The 25,440-nt window shown below is 43.7% G+C and overlaps 2 protein-coding genes across 5 annotated transcripts in view; one reads left to right on the forward strand and one right to left on the reverse strand.

Moving 5' to 3' along the window:
* LOC142572915 (secernin-2) overlaps positions 1-9,348 on the reverse strand; it is a 129,498-nt gene extending 120,150 nt beyond the window's left edge. For 3 of the 4 annotated variants that reach the window (XM_075682363.1, XM_075682365.1, XM_075682364.1), the window contains exons 1-2: positions 9,181-9,348; positions 2,125-2,294 (exon numbers count right to left, since the gene is read on the reverse strand). In XM_075682363.1, the coding sequence (XP_075538478.1) occupies positions 2,125-2,294; positions 9,181-9,184 (174 nt within the window). In that variant the 5' untranslated portion in view covers positions 9,185-9,348. Of the gene's footprint in view, positions 1-2,124; positions 2,295-2,983; positions 3,091-9,180 lie in introns of all 4 variants that reach the window. The other variant, XM_075682367.1, reaches the window with a different exon arrangement.
* A 474-nt stretch (positions 9,349-9,822) lies between these two features.
* Positions 9,823-25,440, forward strand: part of kdn (citrate synthase) — a 60,244-nt gene continuing 44,626 nt past the window's right edge. Inside the window, exon 1 of the mRNA XM_075682368.1 lies at positions 9,823-9,985. Coding sequence (XP_075538483.1) covers positions 9,938-9,985 — 48 coding nt within the window. The 5' untranslated portion in view covers positions 9,823-9,937. The remainder of the gene's footprint in view (positions 9,986-25,440) is intronic.

Raw genomic sequence — 25,440 nt, forward strand, 5'->3', positions numbered from 1 at the left:
GTTCGAAACTAACCATCAGACTAATTTGGGTTGCTGAGTATTTGGCAATGTGTACATGCATGCTGCTCTTCAACGAACCTCTTTCATGCTGACACGGGTCAACGTGGATGCAGGAATGGGTAAGTACCGCTGTTCAAAGACTCTTTGACACCGACCTGGGGTGTACAGGATATGTGTAACTCAGTCTGTGCTGGTATCAAATGAATCTCTTTGATGCCAACTTGGGCCAATGGGTATGTGCCAGTAGGTGTACGCCGCTCTTCAATGAATGTCCTCGATGCGAACACCTACAATGATGAAAAAGGTCCCTTAAATTTCTCCAATGCTGAGCGTAATCGAACCCATGTCGCAAGGGTTCCTGAAGGACAGCAACCTGACGCATTAGCAGGCTGTGCCACAAAGGCACTGGGTATACCCCTTCTCAGTGAACACCTTTCACACCATTGTTTTAGCGAGGCGCGCAATGAATGCACCGGCATGTGCTGCTCTTCGATGAACGTTTCGCTAACCTGGGTGGCTCAGTACGTGCCACAGAACGTGTGGCAAGCGAGCGCACAATTCTCAGCGTTTGTAGGCACTGGCGCATCACACTTTTAATCTCTGAGGCCATGCACAGACTTCCTGGCAGTGCCACTGGATAGTGCAGCATGTCCAGAAAGAAGCGCGAGAGAGAGAAGTCCGGTTGCCGCACGGCGCATTTCTCAGAATTCGCATGCACCGGCACTCCATGCATTTCAGAGGCCATGCTCAGGCTTCGCAATGGTGGCGCAAGATGGTGCCGACTGCTCTTAGGGAAGTGCAAAAGAGAAGTCCTGCTGCAGTACACGTCTCATACATAACTCATGTCGATGGCGGCAATATGTTGTGTCGCTACATTGATTCAATGCTAACGCATCACCGTCGACAGTCATCATTACATTGGTTCTGCCACAATATTTTTTGTACTTGCGTCATTCTATTGCCGAGAAAGCTTTTGTAATTTTCCATGTGGAGTCATTGGCTACTTTCATTTCATTTGTCAGCTCCCTCAAGGCCTGAACGCATTACCGAGAGGAGTGGCAGAATTCACAAATAGTCATAAGTGGTAATATAATATGAGCTCAATATTCACAAAAATGAACAATGTCTATAGAAAGAAAGATGTCCTTCACTACAGGAAGACATTTTACTAGACCAGAGTCGACACTGTCAAAATTTTCGACATCACAACAAGCTGGCACGGGAACATCAGGGCAGCGTTGCCACCGGTCCATCAGTTAGTAGCAGTCTTTAATGCAATTAGCATTCTTAGGATAATTCACACACTTTCCGGTAGTTATCAGTCGGTCTCTCTAGCCATCTGCCCACTAACTTGGGTTATTGAGTAGTCCAGGGTCTAATGGGTAGAGCATCAGGCTGCTGTGCTGAGCAAACTGGGTTTGAAACCAACTATCAGACCAGCTTTGGTCACTGGATATCTGCCGCTCTTCATTGAACCTCGTTGATGGCAACTCGAGTCAATGTGTAGAGCATGGTCTAATGGGTGGAGAATGAGACTGCTGAGTTCGAGACTAACCGTCAGACCAACTTTGGTCGGTCACTGGGTATGTGATGCTGTTCAAAGAACTCTTTGACACCAACTTAGGTCACTGGATATTTACCAGTGCTATATGCCACCTCTTCGATGACAAAAATTTTTTATGCTTCCTCCAGTGAAGGGCGGCATTCTACCTGCACCAAATATATACAGAGAATCTTGTCTGATTAATATTCAGAAGGACTTCGCATGGATTTCGCACCAGCATGGCTAAATGGTGCACCGTGTCCAATAAGAAGCGTGTGAGAGAAGCCTGGCTGCATACACGCCTCGTACATGATGCATTTCGGCATTCGCAATACGGTGTGTCGCTACACTGTTTCCATGCTAATCTCATTGATGTCGACATTCATCATGAGATGGGTTCTGCCAGAATTTTCCTGTTGTAGAAACGCGATTCACTAAAACAGCTTCACTTAATGGCTCTCTTTAGTGCGACTTAAACAGTGGCATTCAGTTGCTGCTTCGGTGGCCTTTAACAGCTTTTTCTTTCTTCCACGGCTGTTCTGTTAGCGTATTATTTTTCTGCAGCAGTACGGCGACCTCACCTGCAACTTGGTAGAACTGCTGTGATGGGTCTTGGGCACGTACACCACCTCCTGCACCTCCCCCGCGGGGCGGTCAGAGTTCTTGCCAAACACGATGCAGTCGTTGCGTGTGGCCGGTGGCAAGGCCACAAAGGTGTCACATGATGTAGGCCGGTTCCCTAGAACAGTCTCTGCAGGGAAGGAAAACGAAGGACAATCATGAAATGCACAGGCGATTTGCAACAACAGGTACTATGGCGTGCGGCTTGAAAACAAATTACATCATTCGGTGACAGAGGGCTTGACACTGTGAGCATCAGTAGGCCTCAAAGTTGCTGCCAATTCTCAGCACTGTACACTCTTACAGCAAAGCTGTTAAAGGGACACTAAAGATTAGATGACTTTGCCTGTGATTTTACCCTTCTGCAATACCAAAAAAGCTACTGTTACCATGAGACGAGGTTTGGTAAACCAGAAAAGACTCAAAATCTAAAGACGAGTGGTTCCGCTACTTTGAAGTTTCCACACCAGATCGTTGTGACATCACGGATTTTGATGGCACTTGCTAGGTCATAGTTAGTTTTTATCAGCAAAAATTAACTGCACTGCATTCTAAAGTGGACAAGAACTGAACATGGTAAGCTTCAGAAAATTTCACTGAGCCAACACAGTCCAAATATGAAAAAATACTTTGAAATCCGTGATGTCCGTCACACTGATGTATCGCCGTTGGGGCTTCTGCAGGAAATTCAAAAAATGAAAATTTGAATGTCATTTCCTTTTTTTAATAATAAACTTGTCATGGTGAAATTAATGACAATAGAGTTTTCAAACATTACTTTTTCAGTTCAAACTGAATTATTGTTTTACTTTGGTGTACCTTTAAGACTTCCACAACTGTTTTCATGTGGCTACAGTGAAAATCGACAGCAGTCGGTGGCATGGTCCATATCAAATGTCCTTTCTAGAAACAGCCAGCAATGCGACCTGCGTCGAAATCCCCAATATATTTTTTTATGTAATTATCAGTGATTATATAAGTTCTTTTGCATTACCTCACTCAAATAGACAGCAACATTCTTGTGCATTTTCTTTTTTTATTTATTTATTTATTTACAAAATACTGCATGCCCAAGCTAGGGCCCATGCAGGACGGGTATCAAAAAGGTTAACACAAGCACTGGTAAAAACATCAAACAGAAACCATCATAAATCATGAAGAGAGAGAGAAAAAAATAATATATACATAAAGATGACACATAAATGAGCACCTTATGGCCGTGAAAACAATTATGTAAATTACGTAAATTACGTAAATTACGTCACAAATTCGTAATTTTTGTTTTTCACATCATGTTTTCATCAGCTCTACATTGTAGGTCAGTCATATGGCTATGGCAGAGAAAGCTCACAGCGCAGTCCAGCAATGCAGCATGCGTGGGAATCCCAGAGCGGCAATGTGACCAGGGCATCAGTGAGAACATGCAGGCAGCTTCGGTGATAACTCATCACCCAAACAGTCCCCTAGTACTTTCGAATGGCGTCGAAACTCGCCTATACAGCTTCACTGATATTGAGTTATTAGTTGCTCCGATTAACATATATCTGCGAAGAACTTTTTTTTGTGTATGTGCATGTACAAGAGTACAGCAAAGCCTCATACAAATGTCCCTGGATGAAGCATTTTCTTGGCGCTTACATTGCCCATACAGAGACCTGGCACAAAGGCTCTCCTATGTATAGCACTCCAGCTTGGTACATCATAATGCTGCTATGTTTTCACCAATTCTGTTGCACTTCAGATAAGCAGGTGACATAAATTTAGCGGTGCAAGCAATATGCATTTTACTGCGCAGGCATACTGTATTCAACGGCCGAATGGTCCTCTATTTCAATTGCTTAAGCTTCCCAGTGACGTGGAATATTGTGTTGCTCACCACCAATCACCAACCCACAGCATGGCAGCCCCGTCCGCAGCTAGTGCCTACAGCACCCAATGCAAGATAGGGGAAGCACGAGGCTGTTAGTCACAGTAATAGTGATTACATATCTGAAAACCTCATTTCGTGATATTTCCAATCAATCTGTATTTCCATTTGGAACAAGAGGAAGTGACAGCTAGGTCTAAAAGATTGCAGCGAAGTCCGCAAAAATGGCCAGTAGAATTCGTGCACAGAAGCCATCTAAAAGTTGACCTTGCCTAGTATATCCAGGGATGTAGGCCACAGTACTAATAATGAGCCAGTGTACGAAAGAAGTTGCAGCAGCAAGTGGTGAAATAACATATACAGTGGCAGCTCGGTTTACGAATGCTTCTCTTCTTGAACAATTTCATTCACTAAAAGCAGTGCTTGCAAAATTTTACCTGGCTTCACGAACTCTAGTTTGGTTCACAAGCTTATTGGGCTCACGGAGATCCGATGTGTGACATTGTGATGATGTCGTTTATTCAGTTTTATATAAAAACCACTTTATTAATAACGATTTCACCTCAGTACTGACTTTCTAGCTTAAAATGTAAGTGTGGTGTTTGATTGCTCCAGTTCAAGAAGAAATATTCAATTAATAGTACTATGAAGTTTGCCAGGACTTCGTTGAGAACCATCACTCCAACCTAACTGCAACAAATGTGTTTACCCATGATGAATGACAATGTGGTTTTCACAGGCTTGTGCACCAGAGGAAAAAAACAAGTGTCATTGAACAGATTTCTTGTCAGAACTCAGCTTGCAGCTGAAAGACCAAAGAAGAAGGACACCCCTGAGTGATATCCTCATGATGTACTTACTGAGTGACTCTCCCTTGAACCAATAACCAGCTGCTGCCCACCCACCTGCCTGTTTCTCCCACCAAGGAAGTGTAAGAGTGTTCGCATCCTTCATAAGTACTGAACAATACACCTGTTTTGATATATTTGTGTTTGAATAAATTTTGTTTGAAGTCTGAATGGATTAACTGCATTCACATGGTTTTCCATGGGAAAGTCTGCTTCAGTTTGCGACCAGTTCGATTCGCAATCAGTCACGAAACGAACTGAGGTGCCACTGTATCATGTAGCAGACAAGGGTAGAGATTTGGGCACATTGGTAATTCATCGTAACACAAGCACAGCGCAAAAGATGGGGATGAGATAGAAAGACACACAAGGCACTGACTTCCAACGTCATCCGTTGGAAGTCAGTTCCGTGTGTGTCCTTCTATATTGTCCCTATATTTTGTGCTGTGGTTGTGTTATGATCTTGTAGCAGCAGTGATCGTGCAGACTGTCATAAGGAGAGCTACATACATGGAAATAGCTTGTGGGAATGAACAACCCTTGTTCACATGTTTATGTTCTGAGGGGATGTGGTTGACAGGAGTGTTTGCATAGCTAGGAAACCTGGCCAACGTAGAAGCAAGTCATGGAGAGGCTCACGGGTAGCGTGTGCAGATATCCTTGTTTCCTTATCCTGTATCCTTGTTCGCTAATCGCTTAGGCAATCATAGCCAGGGCTGTGCTAGGGAATGTCATAGCCTAGCAGTGGGTCATGTTGAACCAGTACTTGCATTGCATGGCTTCACACAGACTCGACTTGCTTGACAAGGTAGAGTTCACAGCTTCCATAAATTGACAAGCAGCACACAAGATGAGGGAAATAAGGGGAGGTGAAAAGTGTAAAGGAAGATAGCTAGGACACAAAGCCCAATTTGCCACCAACCTTGGCTGTCACCTTTGCTATGTGGTGGCCAAAATCCAGAATTGGTGCAAGGGTTGCTATGATGACGGCAAGGTCCTAGCTGTATGCAGCATGTACAGCATCACCAAGCTTCTATGGGGAAGTGTGACTTGGTTTGCTGAACTAAAGCTTATGACAGAACAGTAGTTGTTTGGACTGATGTAGAAACAGTTTTCCACGAAATACAGCAGTTGGGTTTTGAGACGCAACTGCAGTAAGACACAAGTGGAGGGAAAGCAAATGTTTATTGTCCAAGTAGTATCATCTCCACGTTGTGTCTTGACTACTGCAGATGAAAGGGGAATGCTGCTAGCATAAACACTGAAAAGAATGGAGCCCCAGGATGGATCATTAATAGATTCCAGAAAGTACAGCAGAGCTGCTGCAAAAGTAGGAGAGTGTACAGCTGAGTAGAAGGTGGGAAGCTTGCTGATACAAGTTTGGTAAGAGCTTGTCATGTTTTGTATCAGTGCATGTCTTTGTTTGCACTTGAATGCCATGAATGCTCGTGGAAACTTTCGTCAGCCAGAAAGGAGATGAGCCACTGGGGTGAGGTGCAGGAACCAAGTCTCTGGGCAAGTTGCTGGGTCTTAGTTACAAATGAATTGCTGTCATCAAGCTAGACAACACTGGTCGGCAGACAAGAGCCCATGCTGTCATTGATCAAGTAGCAGATGAAAGCAAGAGCATCCTCATAGTGGCTCAAGCTTGAGAAACAATAATGAGAATTTCGAAGAAGCTCTGGACAGTTGAGGTGAGAAGAGAGATTCTTGTTGGCAATTCACTCAAGATGAACACAGGTTGGATGGATTGTAAATGGGAAAGTAGGAAGACATGCCACATGGGAGACATAGCACTTGCCCTTGCCCCTGAAGATAGGAGTGATGTGGACCCTTTGCTAAGCATTCAGGGAGAACTGTGTGATCAAATATAGTTTGGAAGAAAGATGAGACAGAAGCACATATGACAGACGCATCTTAAGCAAGTTGTGATGTCCTCCATAGCTAGGTTCATGCCTCAGCTCCCAGCCTACCTAAATCATGTGTCAGAGGCTCATCCTGTATTCACGCAAAACGAAAAATATGAAAGCTGCCACTAAACTCAATTGAAAGTTTAGCATGTGCCCCGTCATCCTCCATTTGCTTGTATGTGTGTTTTTTTTCTTCTAGGACAAATTTTAGAATCAACTGGGACCAACATTATCAGTAGATTTTCACTCTTACAAAGTGAAAGTTGTTCATACGCAATCTCAATATAAAAACGATGCACCATATCCATCACCGTTGACGGAAAAAGCAAAACTATAGCACTTCTTGGTACACTAGCTCTGCTTGCTTTCATTTGAATTGCTGATTAGCCAAGTTCATTGTGTTTCTATTTATTTTACTTGCATTTTATCGCACTTTTCTGGATGCTGAGGTCAATGTTGGTTGGCCTTATCTTTTTGTTCTCAGAACGTTTGATAAAGTGATCATGCCAAATTGTCTCTTATATGCATGTGGGCCTAACAAGCTTCTTCTTTTTTATTTAGTTCACAATCTCACTTGGCTTTCTCAGCCTTTCTTTATTCTACACATGCATTTTCACCAACACAGGTCAATAATATTTTTATGTTCCTTATTGTACAATTACCGTTACGTTAAAGTGCCCTCGGTTGCCTCTCCCTGTTCCTCCGTGCATCGGGTCTTTAGGGGTCGATGCACGGGAATCAATGAAACAAAGTTTCATCAATATTATTAGTAGTGCTATAACTAAAGTACTACCGCGAGATGCTAAATGAGAGAAATCCAAGTGAGGATGATTGCAGGTTAACGTTGTCTGATATTAGTACACATCGAAAGATGCATCAATTTACGCTTGTCGACAGTTAGAATCATCGTAAACGTCGTTACCATTACAAATGCATTGTTACCAGAAAAACGCATTTTGCAACAGGTGATCAAGAGCGCAAGAGCACATGCACTTGTTAATTTCAAAGAAAAGTAGGCTTCACTGCACAACACACGGTTAATGCCGTGAAAAAAACTCGCGCTAATGTGCGCCAAGGTTCTCGTGTTTTCCTATCGTACTTCCTTATCTTCTTTCTTTATTGCAGCAAGAAGAATTAGTTTATAAATAGGCCGAAACAATATTTTCAAAGAAAGATACATCCCCGGTAAACGAGAAACAAATAGTTTGGCGACGGCTTTAAATGAATGAATGAAAGCTGTCTTTTTTCTGCACGGGTAAACGGGTGCATGCAGAGACTGTCGTAAAAAAAAATGATTTTATTAGAATGCATTTCTTACTGCTGCCGCGAATGCAATGAATTACTTTACGTGTCTTGTTAAAGGAGAAGACACGATCGCGATAACGATTAATTGTAACGTAACGTACGTGGCAATACTAAGGCCCATTTTATAGCACTGACCACACGTGTGAAATGTGCGACACCCGCAACAATATATAGTATGCATCGATAAATGTACGGGTGCATTAGACACCGTGGTGCGGTCTGACAATTAACGGCACCACGGTGTGTCAATTTTTATTATTATTATTACATTTCTTTAATCGCATAAGTTGTCAGAATAAATCGCGTTGTCACTTTCATTGCGACATGCACATTCTCGTAGTAGAAATTTTTTTCAGCGTGCATGTATTTTTATGAATGTACGCGCGTTTCCAGCGCTAGTTCTGATGCTGGGAGCATCAGCTGCCCTTTTTTCTGCGTATATTTTTTCAAAGGCCAAGTTTATCTATACGGACAGCTGCACTCAGCACGAACAGCAGTACGTCGGCTGCGGTAACCAATTCTCTGCGGAGGTGCCTTCTTGTGGACAGCGGCGCCAGAAATGTAGGTCGTTTGACCAAGAAGAAAACGGCGAAAGAATTCGACGTACAAGAAAGAAACTGGGCCGGAAGCGTGCACGACCGAGCAGTATATACTTCAAGAGGAAAAATGTCAGCGATATATGAAAACCTTTCAGGAGGTGTGTATACTGCGATTTAAATTAACAGTGACGCGCGATTCCACATACGAAGTTACATGTTACGCCCAGGTACGCGAGCTGTATCACCGAAAACGCCGGCCAAAAAACAAAGTCGAAATATAACTGAAGTGTGAGCCGTCGTACAGGATAATAAAACGAGAAGCTGATCGACTTCTTCAAACGCGTCGATCTGAGGCAGAACGTAATGCAAAAAATATTAAAGCATGCGGCTGCAGCTGTGGCTCCCTCGGTTAGAAACGACTACACCCAAAACTGACCGAACTGTATCGATTGGTACGCAGCGTACTACACGAAAGTAGAAAACTGTCCTCAAGACTGAATGAGATGATTGGACGGGAGAAAAAAATAAAGTTGCTCGAGGCACGTACCCATGTTGAACAGCTTAAGGCAACTTTCTCCGCGACCGTCCGATGTTTACTGCCTGAATTGTGCGGATCTTTGCGGTTGATGGTTGATTCGTAAACTCGCGACAATACTCCACAAGCTTCGCCTCGTATGGAAAAGCCGCTCCGCCGCCGCGCACGCAAGTGGGTTGGCACGAGACCCTCAAAACGTGGAGCACGAATCTACAACCATATGTCTACGACAAAGTTTCACAACAATACACTAGCAAATCCTCACCTAAAAACAACTTAATATTGTAAATTTTTGTTTTAAACTAGCAACTTATGCGCGATCTACAAAATTTATTGTAAGCTATTCTGTAAATAATTACCTTAAAAACTGCGTATATAGTTTGTTTCTATACTACTAGATGACGCAACAATCGGTTTTAACTTTTTTTGAACACAAAGTGTGTTCGCAAAAGTTATGAAGTCTCGTTGGTAGTACTTTGTACAAATGTCTCTCAAATTGCACTTAATATGTAAATAAAACTAACTATACAAGAAAGTGAAAAAAAAGTTTTTATATAATTTATTTACAGCATGGGTGATGTCTGAAGAGTAGCACGTATTAGCAACACATCTTGAGTTGCATTTGGCATACGTCGGGCCTCGCATTTTTGACGTACCCTGCTTCTTTTCCCATCGTGGACTTCTAAGGGCTGCTTCGACCGGCGAGTTTGGACGGTGCTTGCTAGCTAAAGCTCGTGCACTCCCGCTTCTCTTCAATAATTTTGGCAGGATGGCCCTCTTTCGGTTACTCCCGACTCGCACAGTCGTCCAAACTCAGGTGAGTCACAAGCTGTCTCCACATCGCGGTCTCCGACTGAACGCGTCCGCTCCGCAGGCCGACCTTCGTTGAGCGCATGAGAGAGCCATCGGAATGAATGACTGGCGTTGACACTGTTAAAAGTGGGCTGAATTTGCGCGGAGGGGCATTAGTGACTGCACGCTGATCTAACGGAAGGTTTCATTCATCAGCTACAGCTTGACGCAAATTGAATTAGCCGCAGCACACACACTTTTCCTCGTTTTGAGGTCAACCAGGTCGACGTGCGTGTGTTCGTATTCGTGCTTCGCTGATTCTCTGATCGACGTGGCCTTTCGTTTCGTAAACATGCCGTCTTGGACACGCGAAACGCGAATTTCACGACTGGTTTAGTTTGGCCGTGCCGCGCCGTTCTTTGCGGGGCCGGTGAGGGGGCCGGTTTCCTTTCGCCGGCATCTCTGAATCGAGCGTCCAAGCTGGTAGCGGGCCTTGCGCCTGTTCAGCGTAATGTATGCTCTATGTTCCGCTTGATGTAACCAGTCGTGCACGCCCTGGATAGAAAGGGGGAAAAAAAAAAGCCCGGGTGCGAGTAGTACAGTTTGGGGACTGAAGATTTTCTTGTCCCGGTTAATGCACGCAGCATGGTCTCCTTCTTTTTTTTTTTTTTTTTTTTCCTGCTATAAGACCAGTCTGTGGGGCTACCCCGATGAGGAACGGGCTAAAGACTTGCCGGTGGCACGTCTCACCGCACGTTCGTGCCCCCTCCCCCGCCCTCTGTGACACTCATAAGCGTTGCGGGCACTCCCTTGGCGAGGTTGTTGATTCCGTTATACACGTGTGCTCTCCATAGCTTTTCTTTCTTCTTTTCCTTGCGCCGCTACATCAAGCCTGTTGACGAAAACTCGCAGGTATACGACCTGCAGCGGAGAATACAATTTGTCGACTGTCTTAATGAAAAATTATATATATATATATATATATATATATATATATATATATATATATATATATATATATATATATATATATATATATTTGATTTGCTACGCAGTGTCGTTCGCTCACCGCAATACGCGCGGTGTCATATACGCCCTGCGCTCCGGATAACTCTTCCTTCTCGTGCCTGAATCGCAAAGCGTAAAAAAGAAATCCGGAAGCACTCAAAGGTGTTTGACCTGGCTGAGAATACAGGCATCTTGCTTTAGTTTACTACCTTGAGCTGAATTTTACCGTTGAATGTTGTGGTTAGCCGTTAGTTGGACACTGCTGTTGAGTTGCACATAATCCGTGCTTATCAAGCTTTGTGATCTTTACCACATCCGCTAGAAAAAAAAAACTTTGCCCATGTTGCTGATTACAGGTTAGGTGTGGTAATAAATGGATAACTGTCCCACTTTTGTGTGTGTGTGTTTTGAAGTAGGTCACTCACTCCCTTTTTCTTTTGCTATCAGGCTTGCTTAAATATGCACTTTAGTGTCTCCCATCTCAGTTCTTAGTAACTTTGCTTAACAACAAACTCATATCTGAAGTTATCTGTGTCCCAGTAATTACCAGAGCAGTGACGTATCCAAAAATTTCATGTCACAGCTTCATATGCCAAAAATAGCCGTTATCAGGGTTACGGAGCGCAGAAGTTGGAAGGGGTGAGGGCTTCACGCTGTGAACTGCTTCTGCCACGGTACGAGGAGAGAAGTGCACAGCTATCGTCTGATAAGCATTTACACATGTAAGCACACAGAGAATGTGGGTCTTGACACTGCGAAATGTGATGTGCACTCTCATGCCATGCATAGGCAAACATACCAGCAGTACAGTACTTATCTTTAGTGCAATACCTGGCGTGACATTGGCTCATGCGTTGCGTCATGAGCCACTATCTTCTGTGAATCTTCTTTCTTTTTTTTGGGGGGGGGGGGGAGGGAGTCGCTTGCTATAGACAAAACATGCACGCAGAGGCTCATGACTGTGCTGTAAAAAGAGGTAGCTCTTTGACTTACCAAGATTTCTGTTTTTTTTTTTTTTTTTACCAGTGGATGGATAGATATGGAAACAAATTCCCCTATACAGCCAACTGGGGGTTTGCACCTTGAAGAACTAGAAGCTGTTATGCATTATTCACTGTACCCAGATCTTGCTACTTTCGGTAATGGGAGACTGTGGCTAGAGGAGAGGCGAGGCCACTCGTGCAGTAATTTCTGGTTGCATAATTTTTTTTTTTCTGTTTAACATTATGAGCCATTTGCTCTCATGTTGCCTGTGTTGACCCATTTAAGCACCAAGTCTACAGCTGAATGTGCCATGTTAACAATTTATGGTTCCAAGCACTAGCAAAAACAATGACCTTCAACATACTTCTTAAAAAGAAGCTTTAGCTCAGGCCCAACTGCGATGCCACTTATTCAAATACATGTAAAATGCAGAAATGCTTTTCTGGGGTAACCCCTGCAATTGTGTTAAGGAAATTTGTTGCATTTAAAACAGTAAGTTAAATTCTAGTGACTGTGTGAACCTGAATTTTGATTTAGGATGCAAACTACTTTAATGAAAATTGCTGAAAAATAGTAAGTTAGAAAAAAAAATAATAGAAGCACAAACTCTACAAATCTGTAACACTGCACCAAGAACAGATCTCTGTTTTTTAAACGTTAGAGCATCGAAAGCGAGCACATCTGATATTAATTTGCAGTTTACATGAATTTCTTACATTTACAAGGGTCTTGCAAGAGTCCTATTCATAAATTAGTAATATATTTCACAAGGATGGGGGCGAAATGCAAAAACACCCGTGTACTTAGATTTAGGTGCACGTTAAAGAACCCCAGGTGGTCAAAATTTCCGGAGTCCTCCACTACGGCGTGCCTCATAATCAGAAAGTGGTTTTGGCACGTAAAACCCCATAATTTTCTTTTTAATATTTCACAGGGATATATAATACATCAATTTTGTCTGCTTTAGATGCACTATTACGGGCAGTTTACAAAATTGTGATTTTTTTTTCATTGCTGAGTTACAGAGTTGTAAACTTGAGTCTCATTCTTCTATCATTTTGGAATTTTTGACAGATTTTGTTTAAAAACTCTTGGCATAAATAGAAAGTCTGCTTCCTGGACTCACTAGGTATTAATTTTTTCTTCTTTTCTTTTTTTTTTTAATGTTACATACCTCATCAAATTCGGTGCAGGGGTTACCAGGAAAAAAATGTTTCCTATGTGTTTAGATAGGAGCCTCCAAGCTAAAGCTTCCTCTTAGGACTTCTCACTAAAATTGTTAATTTGGGCAGATACATTGATCTTATTTGAATTTGTGCTTTTCTTGCACCTCATGAAAGTTGCAGATCTAAATGCATGTGCCCGTCCAGGCCAGCTGGAACATGAAGCCGTGCTAAAAGTCTCTAGATGGCAAGAATACCCGTCAAATTATATTTTCCTCATTTTCTTTATTATTTAACCAAAAATAAAAAGCCAGAGAAAGCCATGATAGCCTACAGAAATGTCGCACATAACCACAAATCCCACTTATATAGGATCGTAGGATAACTTAGCCAAAATATCTCGTATCACTGATTTGGCATAACGAAAATTGGCATTTAGTTCTAATGGTATTAAATGAACACAGAATTTTCACGCTGCATTGGCGCATGTTTTCTGGGCTATTCTTCTCATCACAACTGTGAGAATGCAAAAATAACTGTCCTGTGAAAAGGTATTGTGACACGGTTGGCCAGGAACAGAGTCCTTATCTAAAGCTGCCGGATGTATAGAAAACCCGTCCGTATTCAGTACATGCTGCTCTCTCAGCCCTATGGCACGAAAGCAGCAGTCATGCAGTAGTGTTGCAGAACGACCATGTGCAAGCATTCTCGCACAGCTGGGAAAAGGTTGTTGTCCTGCCTGCAGCTTTTTATGTGTGGGCTGGTTGCACTCAGTCACCCGGGAAACTTTTTTTTTTTTTTAATTTGCACTGGTGGTTTTCCTACTGCTGTGAGCCAGTTGCTTTAACTGCACATTTAGCAGGTTGTAACTTGCAAACTGGCACGGATACCTCAGTCTCAGTTCTAAAATAGTCATTGCACAGTGAGAGGGCCCCTAGATTTCAGCTCAATTCTAAATTGTGCAGTTTGTTGCATTGCCAGATAACAAAACAAAACGGGTGCGTTTTAGCAGGACACAGAAATAGGCAACACGCACAAGCATGAACTGGTGTCAGCGCTAGAGACATACAGCGGCAGATGACCCATATTGCTCTGTGTGGTTTCTGGCCGGTAAAAAAAAACAAACAAAAAAACAGTGTTTCATACTTTTATATTTTTTCTGCTACTCCTAAATTTGAACTATTCATAAAGACTGACACATCCTCCAAATAGGAATGGAAGTGGTCAACCGTGCACTCATTTATTTGACAAGCTTCTAAAGTGTTTTGCAGTGCTGAGGTGCGTGGTGTTGTGCTGTGAACCACAAGGTTGCAGGTTCAAATCCTGGCCACTGTGGTGGCATCTTGATGGGGTGTGAAGGGAACAGAGAGCACATACGTGAATATTTTTGTGCAAGACGCATGCTGGTGTCATCTGGAGTGCAAATCAGACAGAAGGCGATACACAATACATTTGTTTGAACTGCTACAAAATGACTACAGGTGTAAGCTGAAAATGAGCGTGCACTTTTGCTTGACAAATGTTACAGCCGATGGCTCTTTAAGCATACCTAAAAGTTTTGTCATAAATATTATGTTTTTCTTGTGTGTATTTAAAAAAATTTTAGTTGCATGATGTTTTCGGTAGAACTGATTTGAATAAAGTACCAGTACTGATGTTGTGGTGGCAGTTGTATGCAAGTAACATGCTATACTCTAAAAACCCAATTTTAGATACCTATGGAAATCTTATGCTAAGTACTGCCCTATTTTATGGAATGCTTTTCCAGAACTGAAATTAGCAAAAGTGAGAAATCCAAGAATTGCCACCTTGCAACACTGCAGATTGGTGTGTCGTGAAAATGAGCTAAGCGCATAGTGCCCAGCTAACAGATGTGTGCAGGGTACATACATGGCAGACTTTTATATGTTACAGAAAAAAAAAAGCTACCGATCACAATTACAGTGACTTCTTTCAAAAACATAATTGATTACAGTTACCATTTACTGCCCCACAAATATAATTGAGCAATTATTAAAAAGTAATCAATTACTTTAACACATTACTTTTCTCTGTACTTCATTTTGCACACATACAGTAAGCTGAGCTGGCCTGGCTCTTTCAGTGCATCCTCCTCAGCCTTAACACATTGGTTATCTTCAATAAAAATTGCATTTCAAAAGTGTCATTGGTACTCTTCGGTCTCTTCCCTCGTTTTTTTTTTATGGAGATACCTGCAACGATACTGAAAGCTCGCTCAATGTGTACGCTAGAGAAAAATGGTGTGTTGTAACGTACGAACACCATGCTCACGAGACCGTGGTTACTCGAAATGTCGTGATGCTCGGGTCTGGTTTTCTGGGAAATGTTGTGCTTCATTCAGTGAAGGTGCTCTCGACGGAGCGAGTGAAAATAGGAAAAAATTGTCCTGAGGTAATTCCCTGCCATCAACGTTCGAAGGGGCCATCGCTTCCGAGCCATAAAGGCTTAGATTTAATTTGTCAGCCAACATCTGGGGGTCCTCCTTCCGGCGCCCTTCACTGGTTAGCCACTAGGACTTGACTAAGTGTAACAGACCCCAGCAAATGTTCACGTTCCTTAAGAAAATCGACAACCTGGAATGTAATTTCACATAAAGCTGCGTATTATTCTGCCTTAAAAATACTGTTTGTGTGTTACAATCACACAAATTGGTGTGCAATGGCAGCTCGGTACGATCTTCACTGAGACTGGCAAATAAAAGAAATCATCTAAGAATCGTGTAATCTAAAGCAAGGTCTAAAAAGGCATGAGAATAGATGCAATCAGTGACAAGCTCAATCAGAAAGGTTCGTGTGGTGTCGAGTGACATCGCTTTGTATAAACGTTTTGCAGAACAGCACCAGTCAACGCCAAGCGAACCACTGCCAATGCACTTTTATTAAGCAGCGTAAAAATGGCTTGCCAGTTTGTGCGGAACTTTATTGTTTTCAGTGTCCGTAAAAAAAAAGTTATTCTGGAAATTCAAAAGAAGGCGCCTTTTCCTCACTCAACTGAACAACAATGCACTGCCGCTTGCACACCGTGTGTGTTTTTCCTCCATTGTGGCTGGGGCTTAGCTTGTTACGTTGTTCATGGGTCTTTGGAATTTTATATATAGGGACACTAAAGCAAAACAATAAATCACTTTAGGCCGATAAAGTGTTCCTTGAGAACTTTGTTTTCATTAAATTCACGAGGATAGGTCGATTATTAGAAGAAAAAAGTCAAGCTAACAATTTAATTTCTTAAATTTCGTGCCGAAACCCCAACGCCGGTGCGTCGGTGTGATGTCACAGATTTTGAAGTATTCTTTCGTGTTTGGGCTATGCTGACTCGGTAACAGTTCATGAAACTTGCCATATTTGGTCTTTGGCTCCTTTAGGACGAAATGTATTCAATCTTTACCACTGAAGAATTAACTGGGCCCTAGCAGGTGCTGTCAAAATCCATGGCCTCAGGGTGAGCTGGTGTGGGAATTTCAAGGCAGCGTCTCCACCTGGTCTTTCACGTTTTTCATCTTTTTCCTGGCTTACCAAATGTCTTATTATAAGAGTGATGTTTTTGGAATTGTGGAAGGGCAATTTACTCGTGAAGAAGAAATCATTTTTAGTGTGCCTTTAAAGGGGTTCTGAACCACGCCTCGGGCTTGGTGGAAAGACAATCCCTGGATAGCTTATGCTGCTCTGAACATGCCAGCCAAGTTTTGCAGTCATGCACGGCTTTTGGAGCTCGCAAGCGAAGCGTGAAGTCGCCTTTCTCTAGAATTCTTTTATATAGAAGTCTGCTCCTCAGTCGTTTCTGGATGCGTTATTTCATAATATAAGGGATTCTCATGTGCAGCTGCTATTGGCCAACAGCAGACGACAATCAAAAAGGGTGTTTGGATCAGTGCACTTCTTCCTACTGTTACTGTGTATATTTATTGATGCAGTTTAATAAACAGGCTGAAGTTAGGGAAAATCTGCTGTTGAATTTTGATAATTACATACTTTCGGAAGAAGCCGACCATCATCTGATCACGCTCAGCCAAGGCTGCCCGCTTAGGAAATAAAGTTTGGCCACTCGGCTAATCAGTGCCGTGGCCATTGGGTCTCACTAGTTTAGACTCGTTTTGAACACTCAGCTGGCCTCAAACGACGCGAAACTTAATTTCAGACCACACGCACGCTTGCCAGTGTGCGCTCACTCGTGGCCACTGGGACTGGACACCTTGGCAGACTAAATGATTCAAAAATGCGCAAGTTGAATGTGGCTATTATCTGTCGTTCAAGCTTGTGAAAGACATAGCCAGTCTGCACCACGCAGCACAATCAGACTGGAACACATGAGCACAAGCACACACTCAAGCCCTGTTGTGCATAAAGCAAACTCTGCGCATACACACTGCAGTTGTGTGTAGCTGCAGTCAGCTACGTAGCATAGATACTGTGGCTGCAGCAGGGGGCCGCGATGAGTCCTCTGGCTAAGCGCACTGCAGTTCGCTGAGGACAGCCGCATTTGTCTTATGTTTGGCGCATCGTAGAAGCTAAAATTTAACGTGGTGGTGTCTATGTTAACATCCAAATCCAAAATCAAATTTGAGCTGCGAGCAACGGCGACGTTCAGAAGGCGGAGAATTGTGGGCACGCCCCGCTCCGCCGTAGCCTTCGCAGTACAGGGCATTGAAGGAGCACAAGTACCACGAAGGGCATGTTTGCTTGCCAGTAACTCTGCTTCTGCTGAACGCATTGAAGTACTTTTTGTGGTAAAGTATTTCTGAGATATACTAGTTTACCTTCACATGCATTTCTCCACTTCAATAAAAAGTGGTTCAGGGCCCCTTTAAGCTAACAAACTGGAATATAAAGCTATTAGCTTTAGAAATACCAGTAAGAGCCCACTGCTACAGTCGTACTATCCAGTTTTGGGTGACAATGTGATCGCAATAATCATATGAAAATTAATTGCTCCTATGGGACGTTGGCCAGGAAAAGAAGAAAGAAATCTATTATCTCAAAAAGTGTATTAAGCAGGATCACGTCAATGAGATTGCACTGCATATGAGCCACATATTTTTCACACAGATATATTGATATATATGCGCTTAACGGCTAGCTACTTCTGTCCACATCAAGAAGCTATGCATATATGGCACCAAGTAAAGCATTGAGCTGTAGCTCCTACCACCTATGAAGGCCATCTAAAAGTGCTTCCAATAAAGAGTGAGAAATTTATTACAAGAGAAGAGCTCAGAGGTCAGTTTTCAAAGAGAGATGTGTAAATCTGCAAGCCTGCCATATTCAGGCGATTGAGTGAGGCTTAGGTGCAGGACACTGGTTGTGGGAAGGAGGTAACCCATGTACAAGTTTGAGTCATTTTAGACACTGGAGATCTTGCCAAATTTATGTGCTCAAAGCTGCATCACCCGTCATAGCTTGTTTGATCAAAAATGTAACTGGTTACATGTAATTGGTCACTGAAAAAAAGTATGAATTACAGTGTGCATTACTGAGTCAGGAAAATAATAAATTATAAAATTACCAAAAAGTTAATTGATTACAAGTAATTAATTACATGTACTTTGTTATGTACAAGTCTAATATAAGCTGGCATATTTCATTGAACCTACGGGCTTATATTAATGGCAAGTGGGTTTCACTCTCCCTCACTATTTTTTCACGATGTTACAAAAGAAACTTGACAAATTATTAAGGGACAGAGCCACATTTCTTGTCAAGTGTGTATCCACCTGAATGTTGACATTGCTTGATCTTAACCTTAACAGGCACAATTTTCTGTTCAAGAACACAAACAGTCTCCATGGGCTTGTGTTGGCAAATCGTAGTTGTGTCATGGCTATTGTGCGCCTTTATACGCGTAACTAGGCTGTGATATTAAAGTAATGGATGTTCTAAAACTGTTTCGACAAGCAGCCTGTTCCAGCTTTATAAAACAATAAAGGTAGCAGACCAGTGTTGACTGTAACAGAAGTACTAAGGCTCTTTGTCAACAAACAGCAAAGATGAATGAGTCTGGCCCTCTTTTTCTTACCAGTGAAAGAATGTTGAGCTTGCGTTCTTGGCACATGCTTGGTCTGAAAATAGACTGACCTGCATTGCCTCACATTTTGAGCGCACTAAATCAGTCACACGGGTATACATGTTTAGCGTTTGTGGGGGAGCCGCCGTTGTTGCTTAGTGGCTTTGGTGTTGTGCTGCTAAGTATGAGGTCGCGGGATAAAATCATGGTCATGGCGGCCACATCTTAATGTGGGCAAAATGCAAAAACACCGATGAACTTAGATTTAGGTGCATGTTAAAGAACCCTAGGTGGTCAGAATTAAACAAGCATTCCCCCCTACAGCGTGCCTCATAATTAGACCATAGTTTTGGCATGTAAAACCCCACAATTTAATTTACCTTTGGTGATGGCTAGACTTGGTGGCCTTTACCTTGGTGCTAAGACACTTTCAGTTTGTGCAGGACAGCCTCTTTTTAGACATTTCTTTAATGCAGTACGGCCATTATAACGAAATGCTTGTGACCTCCAAAATGGTTCATTCAGGGTTCGTACACCCCTTTGAAATTCTTGAAATACCTTTGAATTTGAAAAGAGGTATTCAAGGGCCCCCTTAAAGCTCCTTGAATTCCTTGGAAACTGGGGTTGCGGGTGACTTTTGAACATTCAATGTAATAAACTCCGCATCGGGGCTATGTCATGAACACTGTCTATCGAGAAATGATCAGAGATATTTTCTTTCCAAGAGAGAGAGAGAGCAAATGATAAATGAAAGGTAGGGAGGTTAACCAGGACTGAGCCCAGTTGGCTACCCTACACTGAGGAAAGGTAAAAGGGGACGGAAAGATTAAAAGAAGAAAAAGTCCACTGGGAATATCATTCGGTCATTCAGTCTGGATCACAGATGCTGACTCAGTCCGGTAGCTTTCAAATTTCGCAGCAGTGCTTTTGTGGCCTTTTGTATCTGTGATATGCGAGGGCATGGTCCCAAAATCTTGTTCAAGGTGAACGGCTTTCTATCTAACTGATTGAGAGCTGTTCAGAGGTCATGTTTTTCATTTTCAAAAGATGGGCAGTAGCACAGTAGATGTTCTATAGTTTCCTCGACACCGCAGGCATTGCATTCGGCGCTATCAGCCATTCCAATCAAAACGTATATGCATCAGTGAATGCGACACCCAAGCGTAAGTGGCACAGCATTGTTTCCTCATTACACGGAAGCCCTGGTAACAGCCGCAGTTGCATAGATGGATCGAGGGAATGCAATCGATGTTTGGTGAATTCAGGTGCGTGCCACTTTTCCAATTTCGTACGGTGTGCTAGCTTGCTTAAGTGTTGGGCTGCGTCAGTCCGCAATAAAGGTACAGAAACAAGGGTTGTTCCTTCGTGTGCTTTCCTAGCAGCTTCATCAGCGAGGTCGTTGCCAAAGATACTGCAATCGCCAGGCAGCCACTGAAACACGACGTCGTGTCCTTTCGCAATCATATGATGGTGCATTTCTCGTATCTCCGACACAAGTTGTTCACAGGACCCGCAATGAAGAGACGACAGAAGACATTGTAAGGCCGCCTTCGAGTCGCAGAATATCGCCCACCAATTAGCCAGTTGGTTGTTAATATAATCAACGGCACCTTGGAGGGCAACAAGCTCCGAACCGGTCGATGCTGTCAAGTGAGAGATCTTGTATCAGATGCTTATTGATCGTTATGGTATAATCACTGTGCCAGTGGAGTTGGTCTGAGTGGAAGAGCCATCCATATATATGTGGACTCGGTCAAATTAGAAAGCGTGCAAACAATCCAGAGCTGCTTGCCTCAAGGCCAAGGTAGGCAGATCGGTCGTCTTTCTTATCCCTGGAACTGTAAGATGCACTTGAGATTGTTTTAAACACCACAAAGCTGAGGTTGAACGTGCTGAGGGTGTGAAGCCTGATGGTAAGAAGGCACGATGGATGTTTACCTCGTTGGAGAAGGACGCCTGTGGTCGTCATTCTGCCAGGCAGGCAAGAGAGCTTGATTGCATCCGTGAAACATGACAAACATGGGCCCTAAGCATGTCGGTGCTAATGTGTGTCGTGATCAGATAGTCTTGAGCCATTATAATGGTTCCTGCTGTTGAGGTGCTCCGCGGAAGGCCTAGGCAAACATGTAATGCCTGTGCTTGCACACTCTGAACTTCTCGAAGATTTGACTTGCATGTTTTAGCAAGCACGGGAGAGCTATAGCATAGGAATCCGATAAAAAGCACTCGATATAACTGTAGCATGGAGCCCACTGAGGATCCCCATGTTTTGCCGGCGATGAACTTGAACACGTGAACAATAGATGTGAGCTGCTTCTTCAAGTGGGCAACCTGAGGGCTCCAAGAGGGGTCCCGGTCGACAATGGCACCCAAAAACCGATGATTTCTCTTGTAGGAGATACGCTGGCCATTAATGCGTACTGGATAATGAGGCATCGCTTTTCGCGTAAAAGCGACTAATGCACATTTTTGTGTTGAGATGGTAAGGCCTTATGTGTGAAGATAGCAGATGCCTGTATTGCTGCTTTCTGTAGCCTTGCGCAAACCTGCAGGCGAGTGACCGCTGATGTCCATATGCAAATGTCGTCGGCGTAGATTGAGACACTCACTGTTTCCAGTAGGGATTCAGCCGGCCCAAGAAGCGCGAGGTTGAAAAGAATAGGGCTTAAAGCACTGCTTTGGGGAACGCCTCAGCATGCGTAGTGGTCGGTAGTCAGACCATCTTCCGTACGTATCAACAAAAACCTCTGTGTCAAGTAGTTCCTGATCCATCTATATACTTGCCCTCCTAGTTCAATTGTCAAAAGTGCGTCTAGAATGGTGTGATGGGAAACGTCCTAAGCGCCTTTCGCATCAAGAAAGAGTGCTACTGATAATCGCTTCCGAGATTTTTGTTGTTCTACAAATGATACTAGATCGATGACACTGTCAATCGATGAACGACCGCATCAAAATCCCGCCATAGTGTCAGGGGAAATATTGTGGTGTTCAAGGTACCATTCGAGACGCATGAAGATCACAAGTTCCATGAGCTTCCCGACGCAGCTGGCAAGAGCTATAGGCCGATACGATGCCAGTTCGAGCGGCGACTTTCCTGCTTTTAGAAGCGGTACCAGGCGGCTGCGTTTCCATTCCTGTGGGATGACACCATCTTGCCATAAACCATTAAAAAGGCTGAGGAGTTCTCTTTGAGCTTCTCGACCTAGGTGGCGCAAAGCAGTATATGTTATGCCATCGGGCCCTGGTGAAGACGAACACTGCAGAGTGCCATAGCAGCTTCTAACCCTTCCATAGAGAATGGAGCGTCCATACTTTCATCCTGTGGGCCGGGGATGTTGCCTAAAGCCATGTCAGGGACTAAAACTGTGCTGCCGGCCACTTTCACACAAAATTCCTCTGCAACGTCTTATCTCACGGCGATTTTGATAGAGAGCAAGGGCATTAAAAGGGCGTCGTTGCTGGGGGCTTTAGCAAAGACCCCGAAGGGTATGCCACACATGGAACAATGGCTTGCGGGGGTCCAGTGACTCACAAAAGCATTTCCATCTTTCATTCACTAGCTTATCTATTCGGCGTTTTATCTTCTTTTGCATGCGCAGAGTTTCTCTGAGGTCAAGAATTGACTTCGTGCGCCTGTACCTCGTTTCTGCTAGGCGACGCACGAAGCCTTTCCAATTCAATGTCATTCTCTGTACGCTTTGATGAATGTGTGAAGCAGCGTGTAGAATCTTGCATTGCGTCTGCAATTATGTCTTCTAATCTGCCTGCGATATGTTCCTTGCATGTGTCTTCTGCACGATCTTGAAAGATTGACCAGTCGATTTGGCGAGATACAATCGGTAATGTGGCGTCTAGTCCATTGATTCTTACATAGGTCGGAATATGATCACTTCCATGGCTTTCAATATCAGTGAACCACTGCACGCTCAAAGTCAGGCAACGTGACACCAAAGTCAAGTCAACGCAGCTGCTGTACGTTTTTCCTCGCAGAAATGTCGGGCTTCCGTCATTTAGAAGACACAGGTTGTGGCCTGATGCAAAGGATATTAGTGACCCGCCCCTCGAATTTATCCTGGAGCTTCCCCATATATGGTGGTGAGCGTTGAAGTCCCCTGTCGATGTTGAAGTCCCCTGTCACCATCCAAGGACTGGGAGTAGCAGCCATAATATCTTTTGGTCTTTTGATATCAAACTGACTTGTTGGGGAAAGGTAGATGCCAATAAGAGTAAAAGACAGCCTTTTCTTTTTCACGGTAACACAGACGTATTGGTTACTGTCGTGTGGCGCTACGGGTTGAGAAAAATACGTAAGGTCCTTGTGAATAGGAATCAGAACCTTACTACTGCGCACACACGTGTTTGAAACAAAAGATTCATATCCTGATAGTGTTATGGAGGCTGATAAGTTTGGTTCACAGATGACCAGTATAGCAAAGTGGTTTTCAAACACGAACTGTTGAAAATCTGAAATACTTGACCTCAGGCCTCTCACATACCACTGGAATATGGAGGCACTTCTGACATCATCCTGGAACGATCGCTGTTGTTGTCGATGAGCCATGGTTCTAGTGTAGAAGTTCTCAAGCAATAGACTTCTGAAGGCTCGTTAGAACCGGATTGATGGCATCCAGGGGTGCTATAACGTAGAACTATTCCAAACTTTTCTATTCCAATTCTGCAATTAGCCCACTGCGATTGGTCAAAAACTTTTTTGGACCAACCCCACTTAACCTGTCTGTCACGCGACGTCACGAAAACTGCGATAGCTCGCCGTCTGATATGACACTTGCACACTGATTATGCATAATTTGATCGAACAAAACAAAAAGTTATTTCCGATTTGACGCCTTTTTGCCATTAGCCCTCGGCTATTGGTCAAAATTTTTCGGGCTGCACCCACTTCGCCTGCCTCTCACGCGACGTCACAAAACTGCAAGAACTTACAGCATCATAGTGACGCGTACACGTTCAAGGTGCATTAATATGCCGAACAAAACGGAATTTTCTTCTGAATAGCTGCAGGCTGCCCTATTCCGAAAGGAATAAAATATGGCCGCCGCTGATCGCTCCGGCACTGGCTACTCGCCCCTGCCGGAGAGCATGGGTTTATTTGCGTGTAACAAAACTTTTTGCGTGGCCGTGTAACGTTCTCGAGAACTTTCGGCATGTTTGCGACCTCGTTCTGCCAACTCTTCTTTGCTGAGAATCCGTTTTAGCGTCATTCTTCAGTTTCCGTTGCGTGCCGCCGCCCTTGTCAACGAGCCACCGCAAGCTAAGTAAGAGAAAGCGGACCAATCGCAGATGCCGGCACCAACCTCTTCATCAAGTTATCGATATTCAGTGCAGTGGCTCAGCACCATCGAATCCCTCTCCACTTAACATGCGCCTCACCTCTTGTGAGCCAATTCGATAAGACAAGCCGCTCAGTGCAGGCAATGTTATTCGTTTTTCAAGCAAACAAAAGTGACCTCCTATGAACAAGGGGAGCATTTGATTGGTTTGTTCAGACAACCCTGCGGGTGACCGCCCGATGCTTGCGTCGGTGGTTACGCAAATTTGACGTCAGGAGATTGGAATAAAAACATATTGGAATAGTTTTATGTTATACGGCCCCAGCACTTGCAATGCACTTCAAGCTGAATGTCTGTAGCTTGACCAGAAGAACACGAATAGCACTCACCAGAGAGCTGATCATGACAACATTTTCTTGATCTTGTTCCGTCACTTTATCAGGAACAGTCGAAGTGTCCCTCGCTGTAGAAGTCTGATTTCGCTCAGTAGGAGCATGTAGCCTTGGGAGTGCAGGCCAAGCGTCAGCAGCCGTGCTGTTCGACGCACCTTTGTCCTTTGAGCTGACTGCATTAGGCCTGGGCAGAAGAGTGGGTGGTAACTTAAGTGGTTGGCGTTCTGCAGAGGCTTTGAAGGTTCTTGATCGACGTCGGCGACATGATCGTCGTCACTTAATAGATCCTGCTGCTTCTCGGTGAGACGAGTGGTCTCTAACCATTTTCTTCGAAATTGCGATTTCCTTTCGAATCAAAGGGCATTCCTTCGAGGATGCATTGTGAGGGCCGCTGCAGTTTGCGCACTTCAGCACACTGGCCTTGCACGTGTTTGTGGTGTGGGGCCCAGTGCAGCGAGAACAGACGGTAGTGTTATTAAACACACTACTCGCATGGCCAAACTTCATGCACTTCCATCACTGCAGCGGTCTTGGTATAAAGGGGCGAACTGCGTGTAGGAAGGGGCCCACTTTTACATGCGATGGGAGGAATTCGCCCTTAAATATGATCTTAACACACTGTGA

The sequence above is a fragment of the Dermacentor variabilis genome, chromosome 2 (assembly GCF_050947875.1).
Source record: "Dermacentor variabilis isolate Ectoservices chromosome 2, ASM5094787v1, whole genome shotgun sequence".
NCBI classification, from domain to species: Eukaryota; Metazoa; Arthropoda; class Arachnida; order Ixodida; family Ixodidae; genus Dermacentor; species Dermacentor variabilis.